This window comes from Acomys minous (assembly GCF_964271855.1).
Source record: "Acomys minous genome assembly, chromosome: 20".
Lineage (NCBI taxonomy): Eukaryota > Metazoa > Chordata > Mammalia > Rodentia > Muridae > Acomys > Acomys minous.
In genome coordinates this window covers 18,001,712-18,020,075 of record NC_140502.1, presented here as the reverse complement: position 1 = coordinate 18,020,075, position 18,364 = coordinate 18,001,712, and the positions used below count along the sequence as shown (strand labels likewise).

The 18,364-nt window shown below is 55.1% G+C and overlaps 2 protein-coding genes across 3 annotated transcripts in view; both read right to left on the bottom strand.

Moving 5' to 3' along the window:
- Positions 1 to 2,416: 2,416 nt before the first annotated feature.
- Positions 2,417 to 14,136, bottom strand: DACT3 (dishevelled binding antagonist of beta catenin 3). Its single transcript, XM_084770990.1, has 4 exons — positions 13,829 to 14,136; positions 6,450 to 6,546; positions 6,169 to 6,321; positions 2,417 to 3,905 (listed from the first exon to the last, which is right to left on the bottom strand). The coding sequence occupies exons 1-4, from the start codon at positions 14,075 to 14,077 to the stop codon at positions 2,569 to 2,571; spliced, it is 1,836 nt and encodes a 611-aa protein (XP_084627116.1). The 5' UTR covers positions 14,078 to 14,136; the 3' UTR covers positions 2,417 to 2,568.
- A 3,472-nt stretch (positions 14,137 to 17,608) lies between these two features.
- The window catches only part of PRKD2 (protein kinase D2), a 31,478-nt gene continuing 30,722 nt past the window's right edge, over positions 17,609 to 18,364 (bottom strand). For both annotated transcript variants that reach the window (XM_084770995.1, XM_084770994.1), the window contains exon 19: positions 17,609 to 18,223. In XM_084770995.1, coding sequence (XP_084627121.1) covers positions 18,023 to 18,223 — 201 coding nt within the window. In that variant the 3' untranslated portion in view covers positions 17,609 to 18,022. The remainder of the gene's footprint in view (positions 18,224 to 18,364) is intronic.

The following is an 18,364-nucleotide window of genomic DNA, read 5'->3' as shown; positions in this document are numbered from 1 at the left end:
GCTGAAGAGATGGTTTAGTGGTTAAGAGCGCTGGCTGCTCCTCCGGAGGACCTGAGTTCAGTTCCGGGAGATCTGATGACTTCTGGCCTCTGTGGGCACCAGGTATACGTGCAGGCAAAACACTCATACACATAAAAATAAAAAGTAAGCCAGGTGTGGTGGCCCACACCTTTAATCCCAGCACTTGGGAGGCAGAAGCAGGCAGGTCTCTGAGTTCTAGGCCAGTCTGGTCTACAAAGTGAGTCCAGGACTATCTGAACTGCAAGAGAAACCCTGTCTCGAAAAACCAAAAAACAAAGCAAAAACTAAAACTTAATTAAAAGAAAAAGCAGGGGCTGGAGAGACAGTTCAGCAGTTAAGAGCACTGGCTGCTCTTCCAGAGGTCCTGAGTTCAATTTCCAGCAACCACATAGTGTTGGGGACAATAGGCCATATGGCCAATGTTCAGCCATCTTGTCAGAGCCTGCACCTCTAAGTCTCTGTTTTTCCCAGAGCTTGCCTTTCACCAGAAACTAGCTGACCCTGTTGTGGGTCAGCAGTCAGACTAAAGACAGACAGAGATGAAGCAACCCTGTTACGGTTTAGCAGTTAGACTAGACAAAGATGGAGCCAGATACCCTGTGTGGCAGGACATTATGACCCTGCCTGGAATTCCCTGTGTTTTGAGAAAAGCCTGCAGCTGGGTTGCTATAGCAATATGCTTCCCTGCCTTCTGACTTATAAAAGCTGCTGCCTAATAAAGTTTGAGAGTTTGATCAATTAGACTTGCTCTCCTTCTTTGTGTCTTGCATTCCAACAGGTGAACCTCCTCCCAAGTTTTAGTCGAACCCGCAGGCCGGGGCAACATGGTGGTTCACAACCGTCTATAATGAGATCTGGTGACCTCTTCTGGTGTGCATGAAGACAGCGTATTCACATACATAAAATAAACAAATAGACCTTTAAAAAAATTAAAACAAAAAAGAAAAAGAAAAAGCAGATGAACAGACATGCTAACTACACCCGACTACCCACCAGAAGAGTGTCAGAATGAACACGGCTTTAAGACATGATGAGGCATCCCTGTGGTTCTAAACTCCTGAGGCTGAGGCAGGAGAATTGCCTCCAGCTTCAAGCCAATGTGGGCTCTATAACAAGTTCCTAGCCAGCTCAGGCTGCCCAGGACAGCCTGTCTTGATAACACAGGGGTTGTTGTTATTAGTAAATATTATTTTGAGACAAATATATATAGCCCAGGCTAGCCTAGAACTCACTATATAGGCCAGCCTGGAGATCTCCCTGCCTCTACCTCCCTGGCTATTAGGAACAGCAACCAACTGTCCAATCCTCCATCTTTTGCTTGCTTTTCGAGACAGGGTTTCTCTGTCCTGGACTCACTTTGTAGACCAGGCTTGCCTTGAACACACAGTTCACCTGCCTCTGCCTCCCAAGAGCTGGGAGTAAAGGTCTGTGCCACCACGCCCTGATCTTGACTTGCCCTTTTTATGGAAACATAAAACGATGTCCAAATATAATTCAAAGGTCAGGGCCTCTGAAGAAAAAGTCAGGGGTCACAAAGTGATGTTGAAATTCAATCTGGGACCCTCCCACCACCTGGCTCTGCATGCTGCCCTTCCACAGTACACTGAAGGTGCTCTCATTTTAACGCAGAACACGGAGTCCAGGGAATATGTAACAGTGTGCATTTATTTACAAAGAGGTTAGAGAAACACACAGAATCTGGCCCCCCATGCACCGGGGAGTCACCATTGTCATAATAAATACAGTAATTTCTTTAATCAAAAAAACAAAAACAAATTAAAAAAAAAAAACCCACTGGATTGGAACAGCTGAGGGTCATTCAGCTTCCCCGACTCCCTGTGGGGAGAGGCGCGCGAGATCGAAACCCTCTTCCTCTCTCTCTCTCTAACCTCCCCAATCCTCCATAACTGTCCAGGGATGATGGAGTAGAAAAAGAGTCCTTTTCCAGGTGTTGGCAACTCCTGCTTGACCCTCAAAGCCCCTAAGAGAGTGCCACTTCCTCTTCCGGGGCACTCTGCAGGCACAGCCTGAGTCAGACAAGTCTCTGACCCGGGGGCCCCAGGGGATAGCCTAAGGGTCCGGGGGACATGGAGGGGGCACTTTGTGAATGAGAAGGGAGCCCTATCTGGGCGAGGAAAAGGGGAATGACCAGGTTATGTGAGAGAAATGGAGAACAGACTAAGCTTCTACAACTAAAAACGGGGGGCGGCGGGGACCTGGAACGGAATTACTGCTTTTGCATACATGGACACACCCATTGCACAGATCGGGGAAAGAGAGGCCCAAGGAGGGCGCCTTCTGGTCCAAGGCTCTGAAAACCAGCTCTACTGGGACAATCTGGGCGCCTCCCAGGTGGTGGTGGGGAGAGGGGCGGCCCCTCCAGGACGGCTGTGGATGGCGGGCAGTGAGTGAGTGAGGAGGGTCTTTGGAAGCAGAGAAAACCGGTGGTCTTTGGACGGTGGGCGTGGAAGGGGTGGCGGATGAGAAGTGGAGGGGTGTGGAAGCCATGGGGGTGGAGCCCAAACCCATTCCCTCCCCGCTCCCGACTCACACAGTCGTCATGACCTTCAGAGAACCGGACCGGAAACGCAGGATCTTTTTCTTCAGCGCGTGAGATGCCTTGATCTTCACGAAGACCTTGGCAGGACCCGCGGGGGTCGCTCCACCCGCCACACCCCCGGGCCCCGACGGCGAGGCCCCGGCGGCCGCCACTAGCTGCTGCGGCCACACGAGGCCTCCGCTGCCGTCGGAGTCGCTGGAGGCCGAGCTGAAGGCAGGCGACTCGCCCTCGCTGGCGCTCGACTCGCTCTCGCCATAGCCTCCCGGGGCGCATCCAGACGGCATCCGACGGCCCAGCGGCACCGGCCGCCCCACCGCCGAGCACTCCGAGTCGCTGCCCGCGCAACCGTACAGCAGCCGGCGCGGGGGCGCGGACGGTGAGGGCGCGGGGCCGCGCGGCGCGGGCACCCGGGCTCGGGCGCGTCGACCTTCTGGCGAATCGATCTCGGCCGTGGAGCGCCACCGACGGCAGGCCTGGACGGTCGGCGTGGGCGCGGGGCCGCGCCGGGGCCGGGGTGGCCGGGGCTCGTCTCGCTCGGCCGTGGGGTACTTGGGCGGCGGAGCGGCGTGCGCGCGGCCCAGCAGGCTGGTCTCGGACTGCGAGCGCGCCGCTTTGCGCGCCCTCGGCGATCCCCGACGCCCCGACGGCTCTGCCAGGCGGCCCCGACGGCCCGAGGCTCGCGGCCGCTCCCTTGGCGGGGACTGCTCCACGCTGCGACCTCGAGTGAGCGGGGGAGCCCGGCGGCGTGCGGCGCGGCCCGGGAGGCCCCTGGAGGCGGCGGGCGCGCCCGGGATGTACTGTGCCTTCACCAGGCGTCCCTCCGCCGGGCTGGAGGGCGGCGAGGCGGCGGCTGGAGGCACCGGTTCGGGCGGAACCTCCGCCTCCCACGCCGTGGCCCAGGCGCGCTCCGTCGACGGCTCCCGCGCGGGTCGCGCGCCTCCGGGGGGCGGGGACGCTTCGGGCGGTCGTGGGCGCGCGCCGTTCTGGCGTCGCGCGCCCCCGTCCGCACCCCCGGGACTCGTTCGGGGTTGACCCGCCCCCCGGCGGCGACGCCTGCGCAGGAGGGCCGAGATGTAGCCGTCCAGGGGCCGGCTGGCCGCCGCGTCCGGGGAGCCGCAGGGTACACGTCCGCTTGGCCGTGGACTGCGCAGAGCCACCGCGTGCAGCGGGCTGGGCGTCAGGAAGGGCCCCGTGCGCGCACGCCGCTCTGCGGACGAGCAAGCCTCGGCTCCGGCTGCCGCCGCCGTCGGGTAGGGAGCTGAGAAGGATCTGGGCACTGCAGCCCGGGCGCCCACTGACTCCGGAGCGCTGGGACTGGCGTCGCCTGCCGAAGAGAGGCATAAGAAGAGAGAAGAGGGGGCTCTCAAAGGCCTTTCTTAGCCTAGAACTGGAGGCGAGAGGATCACCCCCAGTTCTGGGCCAGCCTGAGCTATGTAGTAATTTAATAGTGTGAAATAAATAGATAGATAACGGACTGGGTGGTGATCCATTCCAGGACTGAGGAGGTAGAGGCCCATCTCAGTTAATTAACATGTTGGAGACCCCCCCCACCCCCCGCAAAAAAAAAAAAACAAAAAGAAATCCAAACCCAAGTTGTGCGTAGTGACACAAGCTTGCAGTCTCAGCACTGGGCAGATGGGAGGTAGGAAGGGTCAGGAATTTAAGGTTGCCCTCAGCTACAAAACAGGTTTGTGGCCAGCCTGGGCTACATGAGAGTGTGCCTCAAACAAGCAACAACTAAGTTGGGTGTGGTGATCCACATCAGTAACACTCCCCAACACTGGTGGAGACTGAGGCAGGAGAACTGCTGCAGGTCTGAGGCTAGCCAGGACTACATAAAGACCAGAAGTGGTGGTGCACGCCTTTAATCCTAGCACTTGAGAGCTAGGCCAGCCTAGTCTACAAAATGAGTTCCAGGATAGCCAGGGCTGCACAGAGAAACCCTGTCTTGTAAAAAGCAGAGAGGTGGGGAAGAGAGAAGAGATAAAATGGAGCCCATTGTCACCCACCATTGTCTGTCTGTCTCTCTCTCTTTTTCCTCGCCCCCTACCCCCCACCCCCACCCCCACCTTCGAGATAGGCTTTCTCTGTGTAGCCCTGGCTGTCCCGGACTCACTTTATACACCAGGCTGGCCTCAAACTCTCAGCGATCTGCCTGCCTCTGTCTCCCGAGTGCAGGGATTACAGGTATGCACCACTGGCTTTGTCCGTGTTTCCTAAAGTCAGTTTCCCCTTGAGGCTAGGCTTGGTGGTACACTCCTTTAATCCCAGTATTTGGGAGGCAGAGGCAGGTGGATCTCTGTGAGCTTGAGGCTAGCCTGGTCTATAATGAATTACAGGATAGTAGGGCTACAAAATAGAGATATCTCTGTCTTAAAAAGGAGGAGGAGGAGGAGGAGGAGGAGGAGGAGGAGGAGGAGGAGGAGGAGGAGGAGGAGAAGAAGAAGAAGAAGAAGAAGAAGAAGAAGAAGAAGAAGAAGAAGAAGAAGAAGAAGAAGAAGAAAGTTAAGAAACCCTTACTGGCCTGAAATTCACTATGTATGCAAGGCTGGCCAATTGCTCCCAGAGACCCACCTACCTCAGCCTTCCGAGTAAATGCTTAGTTTAAAGGCATACATTACCATGGCTGGCTTTTCCCCTTTCTTTCCTTTTCTTTTTCTTTCATTTTTCCCAGACCAGGTTTCTCTGTGTAGCCCTTCTCCCTCTGTAGACCAGGCTGGCCTGGAACCAAGAGATCCTCCTGCCTCTGCCTCCCAAGTACTGGGATTAAAGGGGTGTGCCATCACTACCCGGCATCTCCCGACTCCCAACAGGGTCTCATATAGCCCTCAAATTCCCTCTAGTCAAGGACAGAACATTCTGATCCATCTGCTTGCCTGCACCTCTCAAGTGCTGAGAGTCCCAGGCATTTACCCTCACCGGGGCCTTATTATGCATTCTTGGCAAACATCCTACCAACTGAACCACATCTCCAGCCTCTCCCCCCCCCCTCAGACAGGGTTTCTCTGTGTAACAGCCTTGGCTGTCCTAGACTAGCTTTGCAGACCAGGCTGGCCTTGAACTCATAGAGATCCACCTGCCTCTGCCTCTTGAGTGCTGGGATTAAGCATACGCCACCATGCCTGGCGCTCTCCACTTCTTTATGCAGGGTATCAATACATAGCCAAAGCTGGCTCCAATGTATGATCTTCCTGCCTCTCAAGATGGCCACTCCTCATAGACGTCCCCTGCAATGTTTTTCCCCCCACTGGTATTTGAAACAGGGTCTCTCTACAGTGCTATGGCTGTCCCAGAAGTCCATGTAAACCAGGCTAGTCTTGAACTCACAGAGATCTGTCTGCCTCTGCCTCCGAAGTGCTAGGGTTAAAGGCGTGCGCCACAACGACTATCCACACACCTGCATGCTGACGTAAGACACTCTTGTTGGGACCCAATTAGCTAAATGGATGCCCAGGAGGAAGAGAGATGCTAAAACTACACCAAGACTGAAGGTCCCAGCCAGAACTGGGAGTCAAAATTGCACTCAATTTTATGCTCAAAGCCATCCTCTGGCTGTCATAGGGCCCCACCCCACCCACCCACCTTACCTAAGGACTTGGGTCTCTCACTGGCATAGATGCCCCGGGGGTCCGAGGGACCCAGGCGTCCATAGGAGCCAGATCCGGAGAAGCCACTGTCCCCGCAGAAGGTGGAGGGTGGTGAGTCTGGGCCTCCGGTAGAACTGGGGTCTTCATAAAAGCCTGGATTCCGGGGAGAAGTTGAGACAAGTAAGGGGCTGGGGTGGGGGAAGGGAAGAGGTGGGTCTGGGAGAGCCAGGGGACCACTGAGAAAGACTGGGGTGTCCCAGAGAGACCCTGCCCCCTCTCACCTGAGCTGCGCCCACTCTCCTGGTCCAGGCCGCCAGATTCCAGACTCAGGTCCCCTAGCTGTTGGCCAAGGTCCCAGATGAGCCCGGGCAGGGCTTCCTGAAGCACAGGGAGAACAGAGTGGTCAGGAGGCGCCACAGCCCACCTGCCTCCTGCTGATGAACCCCCACCCCCACCCCCCAGAGATCCACGTGGAAAGGCCAGCGCTCGGTCCCTCCACTCTGTTAGGAAGTCCTTCTGTCTGACTTCTGGCCTTTATGCTGTGGCCTTGTCTACTTCCCAAGGGCTCATCTTTTGTCCGTTTTGTTTGTTTGTTTGTTTGTTTGTTTGATGTTCGAGAAAGGGTTTCTCTGTGTAACAGCCCTGGTTGTCCTGGACTTACTTTGTAGACCAGGCTGGCCTCGAACTCAGAAATCCACCTGCCTCTGCCTCCCGAATGCTGGGATTAAAGGTGTGCGCCACCACGCCCGGCTTGTCTGTTCTTTGTTAGCTATGCCCCTATCTGCACCACCACGGCTGCCATCCTCATCAATTAATTAGCTAATTAATTATATGACATGGGTGTTTTGCCTGAATATATGAATGTAGCGTTGTGAGTGCAGTACCCAAGAGATGGAAAGAGGGCGCCAGATTCCCTGGAACTGGAATGGCTGTGAGCCGCAATGTGGGTGCTGGGAATCCAACCTGGGCCTCCCCAAGTCAGTGCTCTTAACTGAGCCATCTTTCCAGCTCCTTCTTTGTCTCTTGGGACAGAAGTTGGAACATCTGTGGTGGCCTACCAAACTGAGCATGCCTCTGCTTTTTTTTTTTTTTTTTTAACAGCGTTTCTCTGTGTAGCCTTGGCTGTCCTAGACTCACTTTGTAGGCCAGGCTGGCCGTGAACTAACAGCGATCCTCCTGCCTCCCGAGTGCTGGGATTGAAGGTGTGTGCTGCCACGCCCAGCATCCTATCTTTTTTTTTTTTTTTTTTTTTGAGACAGTGTCTCTGTGTAGCCTTGGCTGTCCTGGACTCACTCTGTAGGCCAGGCTGGCCTCGAACTCACAGCGATCCTCCTGCCTCTGCCTCCCAAGTGCTGGGATTAAAGGCGTGCACCACCCCCACCCGGCATCCAATCTTATTTTCTTAAAATAATTATTTATCTACATATGCAGGTGCCTGTGTGTCTGTGTGAGTGTCTGTACTTGAGTGTGGAGGCCAGAGGAGGGTGTCAAGGGTACTCTGTCACTCTATGCCTACTCCTTGGAGGCAAGATCTCACCCTGAATCTGCGGTTTGGTCCTCAGTGACTTTCCTATCGCCCCTGTCTTCAGAGCTGCAGTTAGAGGCCTATGGGAGACACGCTGCTTACCACGCTGTGGTGGGATTCAAACTCTAGTCCTCGTGACTGCTTAACAAGGGCTCCTAACCCTTGCTAACTGAACCATCTGCGCTTTCACCTTATTTTGTGAGGTCTCGCCTGCTCAGACTAGCCTGGCTCCGATGCGCCCCAGAGTCCTCCTGACAGTGCTTTCCCCACCATCACACCCCTACCCCCAGCCGCCATCCCCCCCCCCAACCCCGGCTTCTCATGTGGGCCCTGGAGATTCAAAAGTCATGTCTTCATGCTCAACTGGTGGGCACCGTATTGAGATATCTCCCTGGCTGTGTCCCCAGTGCCCCCTTTTTGAGACAGAGTCTCACTCTCACATAGGCCAGGCTGACCTCAGACTCGCCATGCAGGGGAGCATGCACTTAAACGCCCAACCTGCCCACCTCCACCTTGAGAGCGGTGTTGTTGGCGCGTGGCACACTTCACCTGGGCTTTAAGATCTTCATGCAGCGGGAGAGTTCAGTGGTAAAGGGGGGGGGGGGCATAGTCCCTTATCACCAAAGGGAACTTCTTTTTTGTTTTTGTTTTTCGAGACAAGGTTTCTCTGTGTAGCCTTGGCTGTCCTCGAACTCCCAGCGATCCGCCTGCCGCTACCTCCTGAGTGCTGGGATTAAAGGCGTGCGCCACCACAACCACCACTACCCGGCTACCAAAGGGAGGTTCTTATGGAGGAACTTAGTGCTCCCTGCTTGCTTCAGACTGGCTACCTCATGTGAAATACAAGGAGTGCAATTTGCCCACCTCATTGCTCCATCCCGCGGAAAGAAGCGCACCTTTTTGTGCCTCCTGCAAAGCCTTCTGCAAGTCTAGCCTTACTGGAGGCTACAGCAGTGATGGCAGACCAGGCGAACCCCACAGGACTGCGGTTGGAGGTAGACCTCAGTCGGAGCAGTGATTGCCTACCCAGCGGGGAAACTCTGGGTTTAACCCCTAATCTTGCATAAAAAACCGGTAGTCCTAGCACTGACTAGGGAGGTAGAGGCCAGAGGATAAGAAGTTCAAAACCAGCCGGGCGTGGTGGCGCACGCCTTTAATCCCAGCACTCGGGAGGTAGAGGTAGGCGGATCACTGTGTGTTCGAGGACAGCCTGGTCTACACAGTGAGTCCAGGATGGCCAAGGCTACACAGAGAGACCCTGTCTCGAAAAACCAAAAAAAAAAAAAAAAAAAGTTCAAAACCATCCTTGGCTACCTAATGAGTCTGGGGGCAGCAGAGCAATGAGACCGTATCTACAATTAAAAAATAAAATAAAATAAAATGTCTAGGATATAATCTTCTTTTGGAAGCCACAGAGGCAGGGCCAGGGAATGGCTCACAGGGAACTGAGTGAGACCAGAGGTAGAGGCTGCCAGGGGCAGACAGTTGACCCTCAGACAAAAGCAGCTTGTCTGGCCTGGCCACTGGCTGGCGGGAGGGCGGGGACCAGCACCCGGCCCTGCCTATTTAGGGCAGAAAAGCCTGGCCTGGCTCTGGGCAGCAGTCATGGTCGGTCGTCTCCCCACCCCACCCCCAGCCCTTGACTCCTTCAGGCCTGGCCTCCTTCCCCCTCCCTGAACAGAAGGCCCAATGTGGCCCCGTGTGTGCGACTAAGGTCAACAGATTCCCACTCCGGGTCTGTGCAGATGCTCATGGCACAATCAATCAACTTTAAGCAAAACCAGGAGGCATCTGGGGGTAGGGGGTGGGGGGGGCGTGTATACAAAAAGCCACAGGCTGCCATCAATGGTCTGTGTCACGTCCCAAGTGAACAGTCTGCTGCCTGACTCCCTGGTTACCACCACACTTTGAGTGGAGCGTGGGCCCCCTCCATGCCAACCCCCCCCCACTCCACATCCTCCTGCTATTTGGGCTTTCCTACCGTGATCTCCCATCCCCCACCTTTCTAAAATAGTCCCTTTGCCATGCTGCACCCTGCCACTATGCCTCCTCCCCCCATCCACTGCCTCTCCTCACTTTAAAACATATATTATCAGAGCATCCTTTGTTTATCGTGTCTCTCGCTAGGAAGTGATTTCTCACTGGGGCAGAGATTTCTGACGGTTTCGTTCACAGTGGCACACTTGTCCCTTGAGCTTCGTACTTAGTAAGCTTGTGACGAATGAATGCCTGAACGTTTGTGGTGGAATACTATGCAGCTGTTAAGATGGACAAAGACAGAATTTTCTGTGACAACAGTACTGAGCAGAAGAGGAGCATGCAGGGGAGGGAGGAAGGCAGAATCACAGTCACGGGGGACACATGGTGTCATCATCCTTGACTTCATCATGATGGGGGCATTGCAGACCATAAGCAAAAACAGCTACGGTCCCACCAGGCAGTACGTCTTTTTGAGGTTTGGAGACAGTCTTGGATAGCCCAGGCTGACCGTGGCCTCCCTATGTAACCAAGGAGGACTTACTTTCAATCTTCCTACCTTCACCTCCTGAGTGCCAGAGTGCTCAGATGTCACCCAGTGGTGACAATCTTATGGGGGCCACCATTCTATAGTTGGCAATAGGCGTTAAGCTTGACCGGACCTGGATTGGAACCCCAAAATGTGTATATCTAACCGTTTCCACACCTTGTGTCTCTTTTCTTTGGAGGGGCCACATATTGAGGACCATGGGCAAAGTCTTGGGACTGCACCCAAGAAACGGGAATTTTATAAAACAGCACAATCTTTGAGGCAGGCCAGGGGGTAGGGGTTGTGGTTTGAGATACTTCAGTGCTCTGGGAAGCAAAGACAGGAGCATGCAAAGTTCAAAGCCTGTCTAGGGATCATAGAGAAATCCAGTCTCAAAAAGAGGGCAAGGGTTAGACAAGCATTAAACAGGTGGATGCCCTGTGGATCTCAGGCCAACCAGGGCTACACGGTGACATCTTGTCTCAAAAACTGAACCAAACCAAAACTAGGCTAAAAACAAAAATAGAGGGCTGGGGGTGTGACTCAGCGGTAGAGCCCCTGCCTAGAATTCCCCAGTGAGGGGCTGGGGGCGTGGCTCAGCAGTAGAGCCCCTGCCTAGAATCCCCCAGTGAGGGGCTGGGGGCGTGGCTCAGCGGTAGAGCCCCTGCCTAGAATCCCCCAGTGAGGGGCTGGGGGCGTGGCTCAGCGGTAGAGCCCCTGCCTAGAATCCCCCAGTGAGGGGCTGGGGGCGTGGCTCAGCGGTAGAGCCCCTGCCTAGAATCCCCCAGTGAGGGGCTGGGGGCGTGGCTCAGCGGTAGAGCCCCTGCCTAGAATCCCCCAGTGAGGGGCTGGGGGCGTGGCTCAGTGGTAGAGCCCCTGCCTAGAATCCCCCAGGGAGGGGCTGGGGTGTGGCTCAGTGGTAGAGCCCCTGCCTAGAATCCCCCAGGGAGGGGCTGGGGGTGTGGCTCAGGAGCACAGCACTTGTCTAGCCTCAGGTCCGTCCCCTGTCCTGGTAAATAAGAAAGCAAAGCTCTATGGAGTGCCCTTTATTCCCTTCCTGGTATGTTAACTCCTTTGAGGAGTAGATACATTAGAAAAAGTCAGAATGGACTCACGCCAAGGTCAAATGGCCGTGGCCCTCTTAATATAGGAAGTCAAGGGAGAGATGAGGGGAACTGTGCGGTACAGTGAAATATGTAAGGTGTAACTTGGTACCTAGTGGCCAAGAGTCAACTCATCTCTTCCACAGACCAGCAGCAGGACCTTAGGCAGGTATCTTGCCTGTCTGGACTCCGCTATCCTCATCTGAAACGTGGACATCCTACAGCCAGGGCTTTGATAAGCTCGCTGAAAGGGCCAAAGTGAGTTAGAAAGAGCAGCTCTCTGTCAGCGCTAGCTTCTAAGGGGGGCATCTCACAAGGCATAATTTCAAAGACTGCTTGCATAATTAAAATTATATGTAAAATGATGGGATTTTTTTGGGGGGCGGGGTGTGTGTGTGGGGGGGGGGGGCTGAATCCCACAGCTCTCATTTCAGTTTTTCCACAAGGGGAGGGGAGAAGTCAAGAGCTGGGGGGAACAGGCAGCCTGAGTTCATCTTTAAATGATCGGAACGTCTCTCGGGAGACTCCTCTGCCCAACCTTCCCCGTATCTTTTTACCTCTCTGTACATTCCAACACCAAGTCTAACTCAAGTCCTCCTTGCTGGAAAGAGACCTTTTCCCTTCCTAGGAGCAAACAGGACCCCGCCACACACACTATCCGGGCCTCCATTTTCTGCAATTCCTTCTACTCATTATTTGACATGCCCACATCATGTCTAGCAGAATCACCAAGCCTAACTTTGGGGGGTTTTGTTGTTGTTGTTTTGGTTTGGTTTGGTTTGTTTTTTGTTGGTGGTGCTTGCTTCAAAGCGAGTGTGTTTATGACTGATGGATGGAGATGTAGATGTCCATAAGATGTCAGAGGTGACCCCACTCCCTCTTCAGAAGGACCCAGCAACCCTCAACACCAGATGTGTTTATATAGAGAGCCAGGCTCCTGTCCCAGTCTGCCACCGCCTCCTCTTTGAGGCAGGGTTGAGCCTTGACTGCTGACAGTGGGGAAGGGGTGGGGTGTGAAGGGACAAGTCCCCTCTTCCTGATCGCCCTTCATCGCCAGCACAGAGGAGTAAGCAGTGAGAAGTGGGGGTAGAAAGACAGACAGACACAGAGAAGGTGAGGGGCAGAGTGAGGAAGGAGAGAGGCCAGGCCCAGTACTGGTCTGCAGTGGTACCGTCCACCCTCCTCCTCCTAGTGGGATGGTGGGGTCTGGCAAAGCCCAGGCAGCTTGGGGCAGGGGGAAGAGAATCAACACGCCGCCGCCCCCCCCCCAATCCCGTAACTTTTGCAGGGGGCGGGGCCTCCCACAGCTGTTTCTGCTTGGAGAAGAATGTGTAAGGTCCCACTCCCTGTACGGTCAGGCCGTTGGGGGTGGGGCTGGGCGTCTGGCCTCAACCCCTTTCCCCACTTCCCATCTGGGGAGGGGGCAGCCGAGGTCAGCAACAGCCAGAGCCCCCTCCCTGCCCCCACAGCCCCGGCTCAGGTTTCCCTAAACGGGAAGCTCTGACCACACACGCACCGGGATGGGCTAGGGGAGTGGGGATGGAGGGAAGGGAAGAGAGATGAAGAAAGACATGAAGCAGAAAAGCACGGAGAACCTAGGGCCAAACTACGACCCACTCTCTGATCTCCCCTGGTTTTGGAAGCTATGCAGATCTTGGAAGACCACAGGGACAGGGTTAAGAAAATGAAACAGGGATGCTGTGGTAAAGAAAGATGGGAGGGACACCCTGAAAGGGTTTTCAGACTCAAGAAGTGACGGGGGTGGGGGTGGGGTCGGGGGAACTGGAGCCTTTTAAATTTGAAAGTCATCATTAGAGCGCCACGGAGAGTCAGACCTCCCCCTCACCCCCCCACCCCCCAACTCGCTTCCTCAGGCTCCCCCTTATGTTACTGAGACATGGGACCAAGCAGAAGAGAGAAGTGTTTACTGGGTTGACCAAAATGCCCCCGGGGGTCCTCAGGGACTGTGAGCTTCTCAGCAGGGAGTCCTTCCCTCCGGAGGCCCGAAAATTCCCCTTCCCCCACCCCGCCCCCTCCAGGGATCTCCAAGCACCCCGGGACTTAAAGATGGAGCCCGGGTAGCGGGGGGACCCAGAGGAAGGTTATGTTTGAATGCCGGGCTGTGTGACCTTGGGTGAGTCTCTTCCTGTTCCTAAGCCTCAGTTTCTTTCTCTGTAAAATGGGGACTCTCAAACCCTCATGAGATGGGAAGACTGTAAGAAGCCGAGTGTTAGGTTTGATACACACTAGGTGTCCAGGACGGTTAACAGGGGCCATGCTGAAGGTCCATCGGAGGCCGTGCATCCTCATCAGCGCAATTTGGGGGTGGGGGAGGCCAGATCTCGAGTCGTATCTCTCGCCCTTTCCCTCTTCCTGCTCCCCTACCCTAGGACCGGTGTCCTGAGCATACGTTTCCCAGACATACAGACCGACACACAGAATGGGAGGTTGGGGTGGGGGGGAACGGATGGGGGATGGAGGGAGGAAGGGATGCAGGAATGGACGCACGGACAGGCGACCCCTTACCAGCTGCTCCTCCAGGGCTGCCGCGGCCCTGCGCGCCGCTGCCGCATCCTCGTCCTCCTCGGCGTCCTCCTCGTCCTCGGCCTCGGCGCCCCCCATCCCGGGCTGGGCCAGCCGCAGCGCCTGCTGCACGCGGTACTCCTGCCTCTCTCGGAGCCAATGCAACTCGCAGAGCCCGGCCAGGCTGCCTTCCAACCATCCCCGCAGCCGACCCCGCTCCGGGCTCACCGGGAACGAGAAGGCCCGGATCATGGCTGCGGCCCCCCGCCCCAGCCCGGCCGGGCCCCACGGCCGCCCCTCTCGCCGGTCCCACCTCCCCGCCCCAGCAGCCCGCCCGCCCGCCCGCCCGCTGGCCGGGCTGTCACCGTCTCATCTGCATAGGCGCCCGCCCATTGGGCCGCCCACCCGCGCCTCATCTACATGGCCACGCCCCCCGGCGGCACGACGACGACCTACTATTGGCTGCTATCTTCCGTGACGCGAGGCCCCGCCCCGCCCCACCTCTCCCCCCCACAACGCATGCCCGCGACTATCTACGGGTGGGGGGGAGATCAGACTCGCCACGCCCCTTCGTGCACAGTCTACGGGGTTGTGGCCACGCCCTATTTACATCACAATGAAACAAGCCCGCCCTTGCTCCAATCCCATTGGTGCCAGACGCTCGGTTCTGGAGCTGGCCCCGCCCTCTTGCGTGCGAGCTCTGGCTGCCATTGGACTGTCCGGGTAGAGGGGAAGGGTAGCCTATAAATAGAGACGGGATCCACGTGACGGCCCCGCAGCTGCTCCGGCCGCCCCTCCCGAGTCTGCGCAGGAGGAGGAGGGTCGTCGAGAGAGGATGGAACCCGGATCACGCCTCCTCTTCCAGGAAGCTTTCCCAGACACTCAGAAGTAAAAGGAATGGACATCTTACGACAAGATTATGCTTTAAGCAGGGCCGGCTCAAACCGGCTCTGCGATTCCATCGTAGGAGAGAGGCTGAGGCAGGAGGAGAATTGAGAGTTCGAGGCCAGCCTGAGCCACAGAGTGAATTTCAGGCTTGTCTGGATTACACGGCGAATTTCTGTCTCATCAAAACAACACACTTCTGGAATTTAAAAGATCCTGGGCGAAACGTCCCATGATTTGACCAGAAGAGAATCTGAGGTCTTTTGTCTTCCAGGTGCTGTAGGGCTGTGAGTTCCACCAGTCAGATCGCAGGGGCTTTTGTTCCCGGTTCTAAGAGGCTTTGTTCTCAGTCTTCTGAGATGCTCTGTTCTCCACGTTCCGTGGTCCAGACTCTGAGCCTCTCCGCTTTCGAAGGCTGCATCCTGCCTCCTCTTCTCGCTGGGCAAGCGAGGCTAGCGCCCCCTCAGGCGGCCAACCTGTGTCACTACACCCGGTGTGTCTCCAAATTTTGTGAAATAACCCATTTCTCAGACCTTTGAGTCTTTAAAAAGCTCAGATCTGTGAGGGAGGGCAGGGCAGGAGAATCGCCGTGAATTCCAGGCCAGTCTGGACTACCTATGAGAGGCTGTTAGAAAAAGAACAACAGTGGGCCGGGCGGTGGTGGCGCACGCCTTTAATCCCAGCACTCTGGAGGCAGAGGCAGGCAGATCGCTGTGAGTTGGAGACCAGCCTGGTCTACAAAGTGAGTCCAGGACAGCCAAGGCTACACAGAGAAACCCTGTCTCGAAAAAAAAAAAACCCTCCCTTTTTATGATCACCCCTGCAGTCAGCGACCTTGATGCGGTCTCAGCTTTGCCACTTCAAGGCCGAGTAACAACAGGAAAGATAACTAGTCTCCCTATGTCTTCTTTTCTTTATCAGCACAACAAAGTGTTGTTCTGATTTGCCTTTTGAGGGTCTCACTAAGTAGCTCTGGCTGACGTGGAACTATGTAGACCAGGCTGACTGAATTTATAGAGATCAGCCTGACTCTGGTCGGGGACCCCTGTTTTAAGACAAAAAATTCGGGGCTGGAGAAATGGCTCAGAGGTTAAGAGCACTGTCTGCTCTTCCAGAGGTCCTGAGTTCAATTCCCAGCAACCACATGGTGGCTCACGACCATCTATATTGTGATCTGGTGTCCTTTTCTGGTGTGCACGTGTACGTGAGGCAGAGCACTGTATACATAATAAATAAATCTTTAACAAACCAAACCAAACCACCAACCAAACAACCAAAACACCAGACAAGACAAACCATGTGGGACATTTGATCCCTTTCAGGTCATTTCTTCTCCACACAGCTTTAGGGCCAAGGTGAAGCTTAGGTGTCCCCCTGGACAAGCCTGCCCACGCTCTCAGGCTGCTTCCGGCTCCCCTATAATGTTTCCCCAACCACCCCCAGCCCCTCCCTGTCCCCAGGACTAGGTCTGTGTCTCTCTGCTGCGGTAGCAGGGCCCCAGGTGTCACGGTCACTGCTGCGTACCCAGCACTGCTGCGTACCCAGCATTGCTCAGCACGGTGACAGAAAAAGGACAAGAGTGAAGGAGCATCTGTAGTGTCTCAAGAAGTCATTGTGACAGGAAACACTAAGGCTGGCAAGACGGCAGCCCAGTGGGAAGGGCGTGCCTGCTGTGAAAACATGGGGAGCTGGGTTCTGATTAGATTCGCAGGATCCATGCAAAAGGCTGAATCTATGGGTCCCCACACTTGCCAGTCTAGTGCTGAGGGATGGGCACAGGAGGCTTGCCGAAGCTTGATGGACAGCCAGTCTAGCCAATTAGTGAGCTTGACTCAGCAGGAGAGCCTGTCTAAAAAAAAAAAAAGCCAAGTGGCTAGATAGGCTGACTGGATGGCTCTCGGTGGGTAGGAGAACTTGGTGCCGAGCCTCAGGACGCACATGTTAGGAGGAGACAGCTGACCTCTGCGGGCATGCCACCGCACAACCCCTGACCCAAGTTAAACTTAATAAAAAGTAACGTAAAGGGTGATAGAGGAACTTCCTCGCCCCCCCCCCCCCACACACACAGTGTTTCTCTGTGTAGTCCCGCCTGTCCTGGAACTTGATCTGTAGACCAGGCTGGCTTCGAACTCACAGAGATGCACCTGCCTCTGCTTCCCAAGTGATGGGATTAAAGGCGTGTCCAACCTCGACCTGCCAATCTTTTTGTCTTCACATATGCACGCTACACACACAAGGAGTGCACTAGCTGGCACTCTGTGGAGCACCCCTTTTTAACCCCAGCACTTGGCAGAGACCTGATCTCTTGAGTTTGAGGCCAGTCTAATCTCCAGGCAGGAGCCTGTCTCTAAAAAGAGAAAGAAAAGAAAGAAAGAGGAACTGGGGACATGGTGGCTCACAGCCATCTATAATGTGATCTAATGCCCTCTTCTGACATGCAGATGTACAAGCAGGCAGAGCACTATGTACATAATAATAAATAAATCTTTTTTTTTTTTTAAAGAGTAGGGGACTGGTCTCAAAAATATAAAAATTATGTACTCAAAGATATTGAACTTAAACTTTATTTTGCTGTGTGTATGGGGCGGTTGCTGGCATGTGCTGCGCTGTGGTAAGGAGTCAGTTCTCCTTAGGTGGCTGGGTTGGGGCTTGAACTCAGGTCAGCCTTCTCTGTAAGCGAAGACTCCCTGAGCCATCTTGCCCCACCCCTAATCCTTCCAACTCTGCCTCCCAAGCACTGAAATTACAGGCATGACCCAGCACAGAAAAGGACTCTTGTCTTTTTTGAGGCAGGGTCGCACTCTGTAAGCCTTGAACTTAGAGCAATCCTCCTCCCTCACCAGCTCCAAGTGTGGGGAAAAGAGAACACGCATCACTATGGCCAGTGCGAGCCTCGTGTTTTAAAAATCCCATTTATTTATTGCATGTGTTTGTGTGGGCACCTGTGGTGGTCAGGCGACAACGGGCGGGAGTCGATTCTCTCTGACAGGTTCATCCCAGGACTCAAACTCAAGTTGTCAGGCTTGGTGACAAAGCGCTTTTACCCACAGTCATCTCTCCCCAGCCTTGGAACCTCCTTTTCATACAGTCCTTGTGGGCAACAACCTAATGACTCTAGTGTCGTGGCATCAGAGACTAAGACCGTGGCCCCCTGGGAAGAGTCTATTTCAGTGACCTCAAAGGCAGAGGGTCCTGGTCTTTCTGCATATTGCCCCATCCAGTCTGTGCAGGAAGCTGCTTCCCTTAGAACAATTCACTTCTGGGATGATGTGCAGGATTCCAAAGAAAGCAGCCCAGCGGGAAGCACTGGTCTCAGAGGATGCTGATCCGCTCAGCCAGCCCCTGCATCTCGTGGTCCTGCGGCAGACGAGCGCCACCCAGGTCCCCTTCCGCAGGTATCCCGTGGCGCTCTGCCACAAACTGATCCCAGCGCGCATCGTCGCTCTCGTGCGTGATGTATCGTTCGCCCATCTTTCCCTCTAGCTCTCGGAGATCAAGCCACGTCTGGTACTCCTGGGCGGGGAAGAACTGAGTTAGCTTGGGCATCACAAACTGGGCAGAGTACCGCAATCTCAGCAACAGCAGGCTACCAGCCCAGCCAATAGCGGCGTAGCCTCAGCCCCAACCACAGCGCAGCAATAAGACAGTCAATCA

Excerpts from the sequence above, each read along its gene's own strand:
- DACT3 (XM_084770990.1), bottom strand. The coding sequence starts at position 14,077 with ATGATCCGGGCCTTCTCGTTCCCGGTGAGCCCGGAGCGGGGTCGGCTG. Across the intron at positions 6,322-6,449 it reads GGAGAGTGGGCGCAGCTCAG|GCTTTTATGAAGACCCCAGT; the intron begins GTGAGAGGGGGC and ends CCCGGAATCCAG. Across the intron at positions 3,906-6,168 it reads TGAGAGACCCAAGTCCTTAG|GCGACGCCAGTCCCAGCGCT; the intron begins GTAAGGTGGGTG and ends TCTCTTCGGCAG.